The sequence below is a fragment of the Fukomys damarensis genome, unplaced genomic scaffold (genome assembly GCF_012274545.1).
Source record: "Fukomys damarensis isolate Sample0158 unplaced genomic scaffold, DMR_v1.0_HiC HiC_scaffold_7, whole genome shotgun sequence".
In the NCBI taxonomy this organism is placed as follows: Eukaryota; Metazoa; Chordata; class Mammalia; order Rodentia; family Bathyergidae; genus Fukomys; species Fukomys damarensis.
The window spans coordinates 5,679,523-5,693,894 of record NW_022900919.1 but is presented as its reverse complement, the minus strand read 5'-3'; the positions used below and the strand labels follow the sequence as shown (position 1 = coordinate 5,693,894).

Sequence of the window (14,372 nt, the reverse complement as noted above, 5' to 3'; positions counted from 1 at the left end):
GCTCCCAAACCCTAGACCCAGCTGGCACTAAAACGCCAGGGCTGAGACAAACGCCTCTGCCGAGCCCTCAGAGAGGGCACCTAGAGAAGTGGGGCTGGGTAGCCATTTTAAGAGCGCGACCTCGGGAGGGCGCCACTACGGCGGCCCGTAGGGTTCACGGTGGCCCGGCGGGGACCTACGGCGGCTCGCGGCAGTCAGGCGGCCAGCGGAGGCCACCGCGGCGGCCTAGCGTCTCCTCCCAGGCCTCCCTCCCTTTCGTGGGACAGCTCCTTTGCTGCTCCTTAATCATTCAGCCCGGGCAAGCACTGTTTTGAAGTCGGGGCGGGGGGAGCCCAGGACGAGGGAAGGGGACTCTGGTACCCCGAGGTCGGACATTTACCCTGCGCACTGTGGGGAACCGACTCCGATGCCACCAAAAGCTACCAAGTTCAAGCGTTCATAGCGGGCCTACTGGCCGTGATTAAGTTCCCACACGTGGGAAGGATTTTCTTCAGTCATACCGTCTGTTGTCTGTGCGCAAAACTTTTAGACAGTGATGTTCCCCTACCAGTCAAAACGACCCTTGCTTTCCATAGGACGCTGAGAAGTTGCATGTGCTGTAGAGACTGGACAGGTGACGTTGGCAGGCGATCCAGACTTAATTTGGTTCTTTAATGTCTACCCTTCTTGTTAAACTTTAATGCGGAAAAGATAATAAGCAAGTTGCTTTCCTTTCTTGCCCATCTTCTTGTATAAAGATGTTAATTAGAAGAAAAATGATCAAAAGCCCAGCAAGAGTAAGATCCCAACAATGCGGGCGTGGGGGTTAGGGGTTGGGGATGGGATTAAGTAGGCTGTGGAACAGAAGATCTGCTCTTTAGTTGCAAAGAACAGAGGAACTTCACCGTGACGAATTCAGGGAATTTCTAAACGCATACCTTATTTCTGATCCCAAGCAGCCTTTGGTGGGAGGAAGCTAGCGTTGTTACATTTGTTGAGTCAGTTAGTTGGGAGTAGGTTCTTATTATTTACTGGACTCTATGAAGTGTAAAACCCCAACCCAGCGCTTCATGATTACTATCACAAGGGAACCCTGGTGTGGCCTTGCAAATCACAAATGTACTGACAAGTGCTGCGAACATGGCTAACATGAAAAAATTAAAGTGAAGATTCGGAATGTGCACTTTTTCTGACTTTAGAACTCTGCTGATCTCTCTGGCCTACTTGATTGAACAAAGCAAAACTCCATTTTGCTCAATTGCACTTTAACGTGGGTCCCCTTGGGTTATATATGTTGTGAGGGCGTTTTTTATGTTCTTTCTCTACATTAAATGGAAGTTTTCCCCACGAGTACTCTTCAAGTACTTTGTGGATCTTCCTTTTTTTTGGACCAGGAATTGAACTCGGGACCTAGTGCTTGCCAGGCCAGGTGCTGTGTCGCTTAGGTAGATCCTGGGCTCTTTTGTGGATTTTTCTTTATGCTTTATGTCATTCTGTGATTTGGCTTTTGCTGTAATGGTTTTCTCCTCTACAATTCTATACATATGTGATCATATATAATTGAAAAGCAGAAAAAGCTTTGCTTTCTGGATTTGTTAGTGACAACACTAAATTTCATGAAAATTTCTGGGTGTCTACTGGATTAATCTGCTTTGACTACCCTAACAAAATACTACAGACTGGTAGTTTAAACAGCAAAAATGTATCTCTATAGTTCTGGAGCCTGGGGAGTCCAAGACAAGGTTCAGGAAAGGGAGGATTTTGATGGTTTGTGCCTGGTTTGCTGGTGGCTGCCTTCTTCTTGCTATGTCTTTACATGGGGGGGGGAGATGAAATGTGAGCTCTCTGAAGTCTCTTCTTGTAGGGACAATATTCCTATCAGATTAAGACAACTTTATTTAATCTTAATTACCTCCTACCGTCTCCGAATAAAGTCATGTTGGACATTAGAGTTTCAATGTATTTTGGCAAGACATAGTTGAGTCCATAACACTAGTCTTGCAGCCTTTTCTCAGATCCTGATCCCTTTGACTACTCTATGATATAATTGACTACCCTCTTTTTTTCTGTCACTATTTTGACCTGCTTCCCTTTTTTCCTGACTACACGTTTCCATTGTTGATTCTTCTATCATGCGAAATAAAGATCACATCATTTTCCTTGACGAGAAAAAAAGAGCTAATACTTCCATGCCTATTATGTGCTAAATATATTATGTATTAATTTAGCCGCTCCTACAGTCACTTAACAAATTGCATGGAATGCTGACTTTGTCCCAGACATTAATTGGGACATTAAAAAGATGAAGTTCCTACTTTTACAGCATTTTATTCTGGGTTGAAAGATATTAAAAAATTAAGATGTGCTGTCAGATGGTAACAAGTGTTGTGAATAAAGTTAAGCATGGGGTGAGAAAGAGGGTTCTGTCTCTTAATGGAGTTAGATGTGGCCAGTGGAGGCCTTTGTGTTTAGATGACATTCAGCAGAGGCCAAAGAGTGAGGGAGCAAGCCAAGTAGAAATCAGAAAAAGCTTTTCAGGCAGAGATTTTAGCATGTCAATGCAGGGAGGCAAGAGCCTGTGTGGTGTCTGAGGCCAGTGCAGCTGAAGCAGCCTGGTTCGGTGGGAGAGGGGTCACAGGGAAGGTACAGGCCAGATCGCATGGGCCACGGAAGTCAAAAATACTTTTCAGTGTTCTGAGATGAGCGTGGTACGACTTATATTTCCCAATAATACTTTCCCCACTGTCGTGGTACAGCATGGTAGAATCTGGGAGATTGGTTGTGGGGCTGTTAAAATACTCCAGGTAAAAGTAGCCACAGAAGGTTAGAAATATACATGAAGCCTACAAAACTGTGCCTTTAACTAAGTGTATGGTTTTTATGATAACTATTAAATAATTTTAAAAATCTTTTAGAATTCTGGGAAGATGACAGTAGCAGTATTTTTTCAGTCCCTCTATGAAAACACAAAACAGCTATATGAAAAACAAAAACCCAAGGGCAGCATTAACAAAAAATCTAAAGGAAGTGATAGCCCCATGATTTCCAAAATAGAAGCAAGTGGTACTAGCAAGGCAGTAACTGTCATAAGACATTTGTGGTATCAGCAAAGGGTATCAGTGAGGCATCTGGAGAATTTCAAAATAGGCAAAATGTGCTCACCGGAAGGTCCAGCCGGTCAGCTTAAAGATGGCAGCTGAAATAGAAGGGATATTTTCCTTCTCCAAAAGTCTAAGAGTGCAAGGGCTTATGGTACAGTGCTGAGGGTTTGGGTTAATACAGCTGTAGGAACTCTGAAAGTTAACCTACTAGGCTTCCTTCCAGGAAAGGGACCCACGCTGAGGACAAACTGCTAGGCATGGGACCAATATTGAGCAGAATAAAGACTATAGGGACAAAGGAAAGAACAGATCCAGATAAAAATGGCAGACTGAGGAATCTCCAAAAATAAACCAACTTAGTTTTTTTTAAATACTGCACAGTAAAAACCAATGTTTTAAACTATGAAGTTAAAAATTCTGTCCTTGCAACCACCTCCTTTCAAAAAAAAAAAACCAACGAAACAAAACAAAAACAACAACAAAAAACTACCTCCTTCAAGTGGTTTAAGAAAACCAGTTTCACATTAAACTTGCTGGAAGGTAAGTTAGGCAGAACTCTGGAAGACATTGGTATAGGAAAAGATTTTATGAACAAATCCTCAGTAGCATGGGAACTAGCAGATAGAATCAACAACTGGGATCTCATCTTATTAAAAAGCTTCTGTACTTCAAAAGAAACCATCAACAGAACTAAGAGACAACCTACAATGTGGGAAAAAATTTTTACCAGCTGTTCCTCACACAAAGGACTATTATGAAGAATATATAAAGAACTCGAAACAATCAGCCCCCCAAATATAAAGACCCCATTCAAAAATGGACATCCAAAATGAACAGACATTTCTCAGACAAAGAAGTAAAAGCAGCAAGTAAATATATGAAAAAATGTTCCACATCACTGGTCATTTGAGAAATGCAGATGAAAACAACACTGAGATTCCACCTCACCCCACAAAGAATGGCTGCTATCTAGAAATCACACAATAACAAATGTTGGCGGGGTTGTGGGGAGAAGGGAACCCTTCTCCATTGTTGGTGGGAGTGCAGACTGGTGCAGCCACTATGGAAATCGATATGGAGATACCTCAAAGAGCTTGGACTGGAGGTTCCATTTGACCCAGCCATCCCTCTGCTGGGTATCTTTCCAAAAGAACTAAAAGAATCATATCACAGAGAAGTATGCACACCCATTTTTATAGCGGCACAGTTTGTAATAGCTAAAACTTGGAAACAGCCTATTTGCCCATCAGTTGGAAACTGGATAAAGAATATGTGGTTTTTCTATAAAATGGAATATTACTCAGCCATAAAGAATGAAAAAATAGATTCATTCATAGGAAAATGGATACATAGTGAAGATATACTCCTAAGTGAAATAAATAAGGCGCACATGTGTAAATACCGAATATTTTCTCTGGTGTGAATAATCTGCAATAATACAGAAGATCCTAGTAAGATTACTGACATTGGAAAATGGGAAGAAAGGAGCTAAAGGTGTAGGGAAGGGGTGATGGGCAGGGGAAGGGAAAAGAAAAAAATGTGAGATAATGAAAAGATGGAAATAAAGTGGTTGTAGATGGGGAGGGGAGGAGGGGGTAAAGGGAAGGCAGGGGTAAGGGGAAAATATGAGAACCAAGACTTGTCATGTAGAGGTACAAGATCCCAACAATGAATGTAACTGTACTGTATACCTAAAATGTACCAATAAACTCAATTAAAGCTGAAAAAAAAAGAAAACCAGTTTCAGATAAAAATAATCACAGGAAAGTTCCAGAGAAAATGATTATAACAAAGAGTAAAAAAAGAATAGAACTCCACCGAAAATGTTTCTAACAAAAAGAATAAAATTCTACCATAAGAAAAGCATACTAGAAAGCCATTCCCACTAAACAGATCAAAACTAACATCTACTATTTCAAAATTACTAAGAACATCTGAGACAGGAAAGAACTGTATAAATTAGAACTAGAAACACTTGAATTAAATTAGTGGAGAAAAAAAATTATTTGTGAAATAAAGAGTAAAACAAATGAAACCCAAGGATGTGTAAAGACAACTCACTGTGAAGAAGATGGAAAGAAAAAAAATTAAGGTTGGAAAATAATAAAAAGAGAGAAAACAGCTTCCAGAGAAAGGCAAATACTGAAGATAGAAAATTGAGATCCAACATACAAATAATCAGAGTCCTTGGACGAAGAAAAGAAAGGAGAAGGAAGCAGAGCAGGTACTGTAAACCACAGTTCAAAAGAACTTCCTTGACATTAAAAATTTATATTTGAAGCCATACATTGAAAGAGCAGTGCGGGTTGCATAGCTGGGGCAGGACGGGAGGGATGGACATCAGAAGAGGGGCGGATGTGGCATCTTCCCCTTCCTCACCCCAACTCTGCTGACTTCTTGTAAATTTCTCAACCTGTTGTGAGGAATCTGTTTTTCTAGGACATGGCAATCTGAAAGTTTTTTTCATGCATCAAAAGAAAAGATTTAGAAATGAGATAAAATTAAATATGTTAAACATTGGGTCAAATATACACATGTGGCAAAATACAAACGAGTAATCATTTATTGAATGACATCATTTATTAAATTTCAAAATGCCCTCCTCCAACCAGGCAACAAGTCATTTACTTATTATTTTTAATTGTTTTATAAATACAGCCAAGATCAGGTATTCTGACTTGGCTCTGAAAAGCACAGTACTATTTTAAGAAAGAGGATTCAATCACATTTACATATTATCATCTCTGATCGCTTCAGTGATCTGCTCTTGTGGCACAGGCCAGTCTCCCTTTCTAGTTCTGTCTCTCTCTCTCTGTCTCTGTTCATCTCTCTCTGTCTCTGTCTCTGTCCTTGTGTTGGTCTCTCTGCTTCTCTTTCCTCTCCTGCCAGTTTATGATGGTGTGACAGTCTCTTTGAGCCCACGACATTTGAACTGAGCTATATCCCCAATCTCCCTTATTCTCCCCTTTTATTTTGGGGGAGATCTCAACAAATCACTAAGTTGCCCAAGTTTGGACTCAGACTTGGGATCCTTCTGCCTCAGCCTCGGAATGTTAGGATTACAGGCGTGCACCACCACACCTGGCCCAGGTCTCCTTCTGTGGCGGGAGTTCTCCATTTCTGTCTGGCACATGCCCCTGTCCTACCACTACCAATCCTGGACACTTTACCCTGTGCTTCCTTCCGGGAATGGGGCACTTGGCTGAAGTGAGACTTGTCAGTGACTCCAGGCAGGAGTGAGCCAGAGACCCCCGACACCTAAGATGCTCTTTCAAAAGAAGTAGAAACACTCAGGTCATGGACGTTAGCACCAAGACGTCTCATGGAACCCATCCAAGACAAGAGCTGGCCCTAACCCTGAGTCTCTTTCTACTTAGCAAATGGTGATGGAACTGCCAACTCTCACCTTAAAACTGGCTTTGCACAGGAACAGAACTGTGACCTTGCTCTCCAGAGGCTGCCAGCTTTTGCAAGCACTGAAAGTGCTAATAAGCTTTCTTTTATAATTACTTGCATAGATTTCTTTGTCCTAATCAAACCCTTAACATTTCCTTAGCTGTCTGGACATACCAGGCCCATCTGGGTGTGTGCTTGTGTGTCCCAGATTTCAATCCTATTCTTTCCCAAATAAAAGTTCATTTATTAGAGATGCATCTCCATTTTTGTTTGGCTCTGACTGTTTGAACTTAAAGTATTACGCCTCGTGTTCTCAGCCTTGAGGAGTCTCTGTGGTTCCTGAACAAATATCCTTTGGGTTTTAGCTACAGCCTTGCACAAACCCTCATCTAGGCAGAAATGTGATTGATTTTTGTTTGTCACGGGCACTATATAACAAGAAAAATCGTATTGAATACTTTATTTTTAGACTTTAACAAAACCCTAAATCAGAGTATGGCATTTGATATAATGGTGTGTCTTCCCCCCTTACGTGACTTTAAAACATAAAAGAAAAAGCCTCCATAAACAACACATTTTATATATGACTCTGTCTCATTTCTCACTTCTTGTATCTCATTATTTTATTTCTTATTCCTTTCCACCCCTCTTTTTTTTTATGCTGGGGATCGAACATGGGTCTTTGCGCTTGCGAGGCAGGTGGTGGAACCTCTGAGTTAAATCCCCAGTCCCCACCCCTCCTTTTTAATGTTTGCTTTTTTAATTTCTCTTTCTTACTTAGTTGCTTACTCCTTAAACAACTGTACGGTGATTTAAACTCCCCATGGTGGCCTTCAGGATTAAAGAGATCATTATTATCTTGTATCCTGATAAACCAGTTTATGTGCATATTGTCACTTTTATGTGATCCCATTCCATTTAGAAAAGCTCCGTTTACTGATACATGCTAACAAAATACTGCTTTTAAGTGCAGTGCATTAACATTTTGATTACGTCCAAATTCCCAACATTTTTAAAATGATAATATTTCCAGTAGTTGATGGAGTTTAGATGGCCAATGGTGTCCATTCATGGTTTCCGTTTTGAAAAACAATGATCAAAGAAACAAAACTGATCAGCATTCAGTTTTTGTGGAAGTTTGCTCCAGCTTAACCTTTTGTCCTTCTGTTGTAATTGCAGACACAGCTACTATGTTACTTACGCTGCTGGAATATCCTGATCTGTCTAATTTGCCCTGAACTGATTTAACGTTCCTCAGACGGCCATGTAAACTTCTCGATCTTACAGATGGGAATCCCAGAGCTCGGTCCTGTTTCACAGACAGAAAGTTTCCTTTTTCAATTCTGCCGGTGACGGGGAGAGCCAAGGGAGAGGTGTGGGAGACCCCTGGAGAAATGCGATTGTCATCCTCCGTGTCTGTGGAGCGCTCTTTATGCTCAACTTGCCACGCATCTTCAGACGTGACGCAGGGAATTTCTGTGCTGCGAGACCGCGTGATCTTCTGAACTTGGTATTTCCACTCTGTTGTCCATTGCTGAACTGTGGAGGGGCAGCCTTGGTCCATGACTGAACCACACTCTGCACCCCAGTTAAGCCCGCCTACCTGCTTTCTTCCCTCAGAGTACACAAAGCTCCTGGACTTCACTGATTTATAAGTATTGACCTTTTCATCAGGGTAGCAGTGTTTAATTGTGGTTTCTCCCAGGGGACGGGAAATCGTGTCTTCTCTCTTTGCTGTTTCTACCTGCAGCTGAGTGTTTGGAAAATCGGATTTGTTCTGTCCAGGCATAACATCTGTTGGATTTAAACTTAAGAAACTAATTCCTTCTCTTTTAGAGTCAGCCTGCCTTTCATCTTCTTCCACTGAAATCCCAATATCTGGACCTAATTTGGGTTCTGAAGTGTTCTTGGAGTCCTCCACTGCAAGTCCACTATGGCCAGCTGTCAGGGGCGGGCTGGGGCTAGATGAGAAGTGAAGGCTGCTCTGATATTCTGGGACGAGATGTATTTTCACATCCTTCTCTTTCTCTTCCCTCACCTGGAAGGAGCAGGCTCTTTTCCAGAATCCTGTCCCAGGGGGCATGGAGAGAGACGTATCCTCCACCAATAACTCTTCCCCGTTAAAATGATACCGGTACATGCTGTAGCCATCGGCACTGTTGATGCTGCTTTGCCGTAGAAGAAAAGTTGCCTCACATTCGGATGAAGCTCGGGACCTGGTCTGTATCAGATCAGACCTATCAATTCCTGCAAGATTTTCAAGAGCGTTCACCATTCTGCTAGATAGTTCTTCAAGTTGACAAAGTCGAAGATCAACAGCCTGCAGGGACGTTTTCATGAAATTTTCTCTTTCGTTGATTTCTTCCAACCTCATTGACATATTTTCAACTCTGGTGAATACAAAGGGACACATTGATTAAACGGAGATGAACAATATTAAAAATGAAAAGATAATGTCATTGCTGTGTGATTTTTTTTGCAGGCTTTTGGGAAGCATGGAATTGATGGGCATAATTGTGGACTGTGCATATCCCTTGTATAACTACTAAAAAGATGATGAGGTGTAGCAGAAAAGAACAGAAATTAACAGGTGTAGTGCTTAGCATTTATCAGTCATTTTGCTGAATGCTTATGTATTCATTAATGTGCTATTCTAGGCTTAGTAAGTCTCACAATAGCCCTCTGAGTTAGGCACTGTCGTTAGCATCCTCATTTTTCAGATGAGGAAATTCAGTCCTAGAAAGTGTAAATAATTTGGCCAAGGGTGCACAGCTAATAAGGAATGGATCTGGATTTTGAGAACATAGTCCAGCTCTAGCAAGCGTTGCTCCAGCCCTTCTATTTTAACTGGCACATCACACTGCTGCTAGAGATAAAAGAAAGGTAATCCCTTGGTGGCCGTGGGAGATTGGATAACAAATCCACAGATTGGGTAACAAGTTTCTTCTCTAAAATGGTATAGTATTTTATAATTAAATCATCTTCTACAATTAAATCATCTCTACATTATGTATAATACCTAATGCAATGTAAATGTCATGGAAATAGTTGTACTCTATTGTTTAGGGGATAATGATAAAGAAAAAGGTCTGCAGATGTATGGTACAGATGCCATTTTCCTTTTTTTTTTTAACATGTTTAGTGGGAGGTTGGTTGAATCCACAGACATAGAACCCATGGATATAGGGTAGGTGGGGAAATTGCACTTGCACTCTGACTTTGGAGTTTTAACTATGACCATCAGCAATAAATGGTTATATTAAGGAAATTAATTAAAATCTGTATTTGAAGTTAAAGGGATACAAAAGGTGTAGCTCAGGATCAGGGCACCCTTGGACTTGATCCCCAGCACTGAAAAAGAAGTTCAAATTATTGAGTGGTTTGCTTAGGGATAATGAATCATTTAATTATCTAAAGAATATCAGTAACTTTAAATTGCTTTTTACATTTAACATTTAATGTTCCATTACTGAAGTTACACAAGGAAAGATTATGGCAGATTATAAATATCTGGTGTTAGATAATTTTTAAAAGAACTCTTAGAAGATCAGGTAACAGCCTATGAACTATAATATTGCTTGGACTAAAATCTATTAGAATAGACTTTGTTTTGTTTTGTTTTTTTGGTACCAGGGATTGAACTCAGGTCCTTGCATTTGTGAGGCAGGCGGCGGAACCACTGAGCTAAATCCCTGGCCCTAGACTTTGTTTTATAATTTCAAAATGTACAATATGAATTCTTTCAGTAGGTTCATTAAATTTAACTCTAAGCAGCAATGAAGTATGTCTAGGATTTCAATTGCATTGTAAAAGTGGAATTTGTCCTAGAGATGGATATGGGAGCCCTTGTTCCCAGTTGAGATGGGTGGTGGGCTATTCATCTAGGCTCCTCCCTGTGTGAAAGCAAACATCTCAGTCTGATGCTTTTATGCTTTGATTTTCTCCCACCTTTTTAAAAAAATGTGGAGTCTTTGCAGTTACTTGGCTTGAATTGCAGTCTGTTTCTAAAGTCTCTGCCACCCCCACCACAGGCCCTTATAAATCCCTCACTTGCTCTGCCTTTTTCCTCTTGACCTGCCGTCCCAGTTCTGATCTTCTGCACCGTGACTGCTACTCTTTTTTTGCATTGCAAAGTTGCTGCTCTGTGCATGACTCTATCTCCTGCACACCTTACACTCTTTGCCCCCTCTACAGCAACCTGGCCCGGCATTCTCCTAGACTTGCTTTTGCTACTGCTGCTCTTCTGTTGGCCACATTGACAGCTGAACTCTGATGTGTGGCAGAGTCCTGGCTTCTATTCTTAACTCTTTTCTTGGGAAGCAAAGTATTTTTGTGGCCCTTAGGAAGCCACATCATTTGAGCAGGAAGGGTCTGGCTTCCTGGAAATTTGCCACCAGGGAAGACCAAGTTCATCACGCAGAGAGGACCTGGCTTCCTTCTTTTAAAACTCCTCCATCACTGGCCCATATGTAGGGTCTGAGAATTCTGCCTTCTGTTTCATTTCAGGGATCCATGGAAGAACTTCTCGCTGTACACTTTCCATTATTTTTGTAAGTGTTTGTGTCCTCTGTGAACTATAATGACTCTTTGATCTCTTCAAATCTATTATGCTTCATGATTCCTTTTGTATTAAAACCATTTTGCCTCTGTGACAGTCAAACTTGATTGAAATCCTTTAACAAACTCTAAGACTAGGCAGCTATGGAAACTTTTAAAAATAACTAAAATAGTAAATAAAGATAATTATCTCTCCTCTCAAATCTTCTATAAGATTTTTCCTTTGTTGTTTACTATTTTTTCTTTTGTTGTTTACTTCTGATAACAGCATTGCTAGCTACTCATACATGAAAGAGAAACTTTGTCATTGAATTCTTTGGGCTCAGTTGTGCTTCCTCTCTCCCTTGTCTCCGAAACTTTCCTCCCTCCTGCATTTAGTTTCTGAGTTCTTTGGGAAGTCTCTTTTTATCTCAAATCAGCCATCTCTAGTGTCACTCCCTTCATTGTAGCTGTGGGAGAAAACAATGTTTTATAACCTGGTTTAGGGTAAGGAAAATTGCGAGATGCTTGTTTAGATCTTGGAAACAGTTGCTGCATGGAGACATCAAATTTTATTTTTATTTACTTATTTATTTTTGGTATTGGAGATGAAACTTGGGCCCTTGTACTTGTGAGTCAGGAGGCGGAACCACTGAGCCAAATTCTGGCCATGAGACATCGAATTTTAAACAGCTATCCCACATCAAGAGATGTTGTAGAGAGTTTGTTTGTTTGTTTTGGCTGGAGTTATTTGTTTTTGAAATGAAATCTCACTGTGTTGCCCAGGCTGGGCTTGAAGTCCGCCAGGGCCCAAGTGCTCCTTCTGCCTCAGCCTCCTAAGTATCTGGCTACAGGGCAACTCTTCTTTCTGAGCCTTCATAGTTTGTGTGAAATAAGAAGGAAAAAAAATTGAGTTTGAATTCTTCTATCTCCACACTGACTGACAGAAAGGACAATGTTAGCTATGTTTTAAGACTTCTCATGATTGCTTGACAGGTTTCATAAACCTTGACATACACACAAGGAGTGGTTTTCACTTCACAGGGGAAAGACAGGCATCTAGCAATGAACCTGGCAATAGTCCCACATCTACTCTCATACCGAATGGTGGGAAAACACGGGGACCCATCGTCCATGGGAGAGCGCAGAGTGAGATATGGTTGTTTGGCAAATAGATTATTTATTTGGCTAAGTCTTCAGCTTCCCTTTCAGCACAGTGAGATATTTTTCAGCATAGCATAGAATGCAGTTAATTTCTTCCTAACAAATTAGGTATTTCCAGTGTCAATGTTCCATACATAGTATCTGTTGAGGGACATTTTGGTTGTTTCTATTTTTGGACAAGTATGAAAAGATCTGCTAGGAACACTCATGTGCAGTATATGTTTTGCATGCATATAAATTTTTATTTTTCTGAGGTAAACAGGTAGGTGTTAATACCTGGGATTTATTGGTCCATCTGGTAGAGTATATGTTTAACATTATAAGAAATTACCATAGTTTTGTATTGTATGTTTAAACATATGACCCATTTTAGTATATTTTTATTTGTGATGATAGCCATTTTTTCATGACAATGTCACTTTTTAAAAAAACTATCTATTCTTCATTAAATTATTTTGTACCTTGTGGGGAAAAATCAATTGGTTCTCTTTGGATAAATCTACTTCTAGATTCTTTATTCTATATTCTAGACCCTTTGTTCTATATTCTAGACTCTTTATTCTATATTTATGGTCAAGCCTTTCACCAATGCCACATGTCTTCCTTATTATAGCTTTAGAATACATCTTAAAACTGGGTGGTGTAATTTCCCCAATGCCATTATTCTTTTTCAAAATCATCTTAACCTATCGCCTTTATGACTTATATCTATGAAATGTTCTGGTGAGATTTTGCTAGGTATTGTATTCAATTTGTAGATCAACTAATACCTGTACAATATTGAGTTTCCAAGTCTTCCAATACATTAATATAGTATACCTCCTCATTTATTTAAGTCATTTTTAACTTTCAATGATTTTTATGCATACAGATCCCATCCATATTTTATTATATTTAAATCTAAATACATCATTTTTGCCAGATGTCTTGTAGAATGGTATTGCTGAAAAACTTTGAGCCCAACTATGTATTGCTAGTATATGGAAATAAGATTTTTTTTTTTTTTTTGGTACCAGGGATCAAACTTGGGACCATGCACTTGTAAGGCAGGCACGGTGCCACTAAACTAAATCCCCAGCCCTGTAGTGGTTGTTCTAAGGATACAAACTAGTAACATTCCACAGGCTATTTAGCATCAATATTTTACTACTTCAATTTGAATATAGAAATATTGCTATCATAAATCTCATTCCCATACCCTTATGTTATAGTTGTCATATAGTATATCTACATATATTGTAAAGCCCATCAAAGCATCTGACAAATTTTTTTGCTCTCAGATATACTTTTAAAAACTCAACAGAAGACTCGTTTTTATATTTATTAATATATTTATTATTTCTGACATTCTTCATTACTACACTTAACCTTAGCCAAAAGGCCAAGAAGCAATTAACTTTCTTCATTACTGATGTTCTGAATTTCCTTGTTTGAAGAATTTCCTGCAGTCATTCTTCTAGAGCTGTTATGCTAACAATGAATTCTTAGAGAATATCTTCATGTTCACTTCATTCTTGAAAGATATTTTTGTTAGATATAGAATTTTTGGTTGACAGTGCTTTTCTTGCAGTTCTTTAAAAATATGGTGCCACTTTCTTCTGCCCTCCATGGTTTCTGATAAGAAATCTGCCATTATTCAGATCCATACTCCTCTGTAAGTAAACTCCTCTAACTGCTGTTTAGCTTTTTGTCTTTAGTTTTCAGTGGTTTCTCAGATGTGTCTGGGTGTGGATATTTTGAGTTATTCTGCTTAGTATTCTCTAAATTTTTTACTCTGCAGTTATATTTCCATCAGACTTGAGGAGTTTTTAGTTATTTCTTCAAACAGTTTTTCCATAACGTATCCCTTCTGTTCTACTGGGACTCTGATGGCAAAAATGCTACATCATTTGTTACTGTCTTGCAGTTTCCTGAGGTTGTTTTTTCCTCCACTCTGTGTGCTTTTGGTTGTTCAAACTGGTTAATTTCCATTGAAATAGTTTCGAGTTTACTCTTTTCTCTGTCATGACTTTTTGGTGTTGAGCCTATTCAGTGAATTTTTAGTTGTACTTACATATTTCGATTCTAAAATTTTCTTTGGGTTTTCTTCTTATCTTCTATTTTTTTCCCTGAAACTTTCCAATTTTCCATTAGTTTCAGAGTCTTTGAAATTTTGTTGAAGTCTCTTGCAGTCAATTTTTTTTTTTTTTTTTTTGG

The 14,372-nt window shown here is 39.6% G+C and overlaps 1 protein-coding gene across 2 annotated transcripts in view; it reads right to left on the bottom strand.

The window, feature by feature from the left end:
- Positions 1-7,194: 7,194 nt before the first annotated feature.
- Positions 7,195-14,372, bottom strand: part of Trpm1 (transient receptor potential cation channel subfamily M member 1) — a 96,256-nt gene continuing 89,078 nt past the window's right edge. For both annotated transcript variants that reach the window (XM_010638223.1, XM_010638222.1), the window contains one exon: positions 7,195-8,866. In XM_010638223.1, the coding sequence (XP_010636525.1) occupies positions 7,591-8,866 (1,276 nt within the window). In that variant the 3' untranslated portion in view covers positions 7,195-7,590. The remainder of the gene's footprint in view (positions 8,867-14,372) is intronic.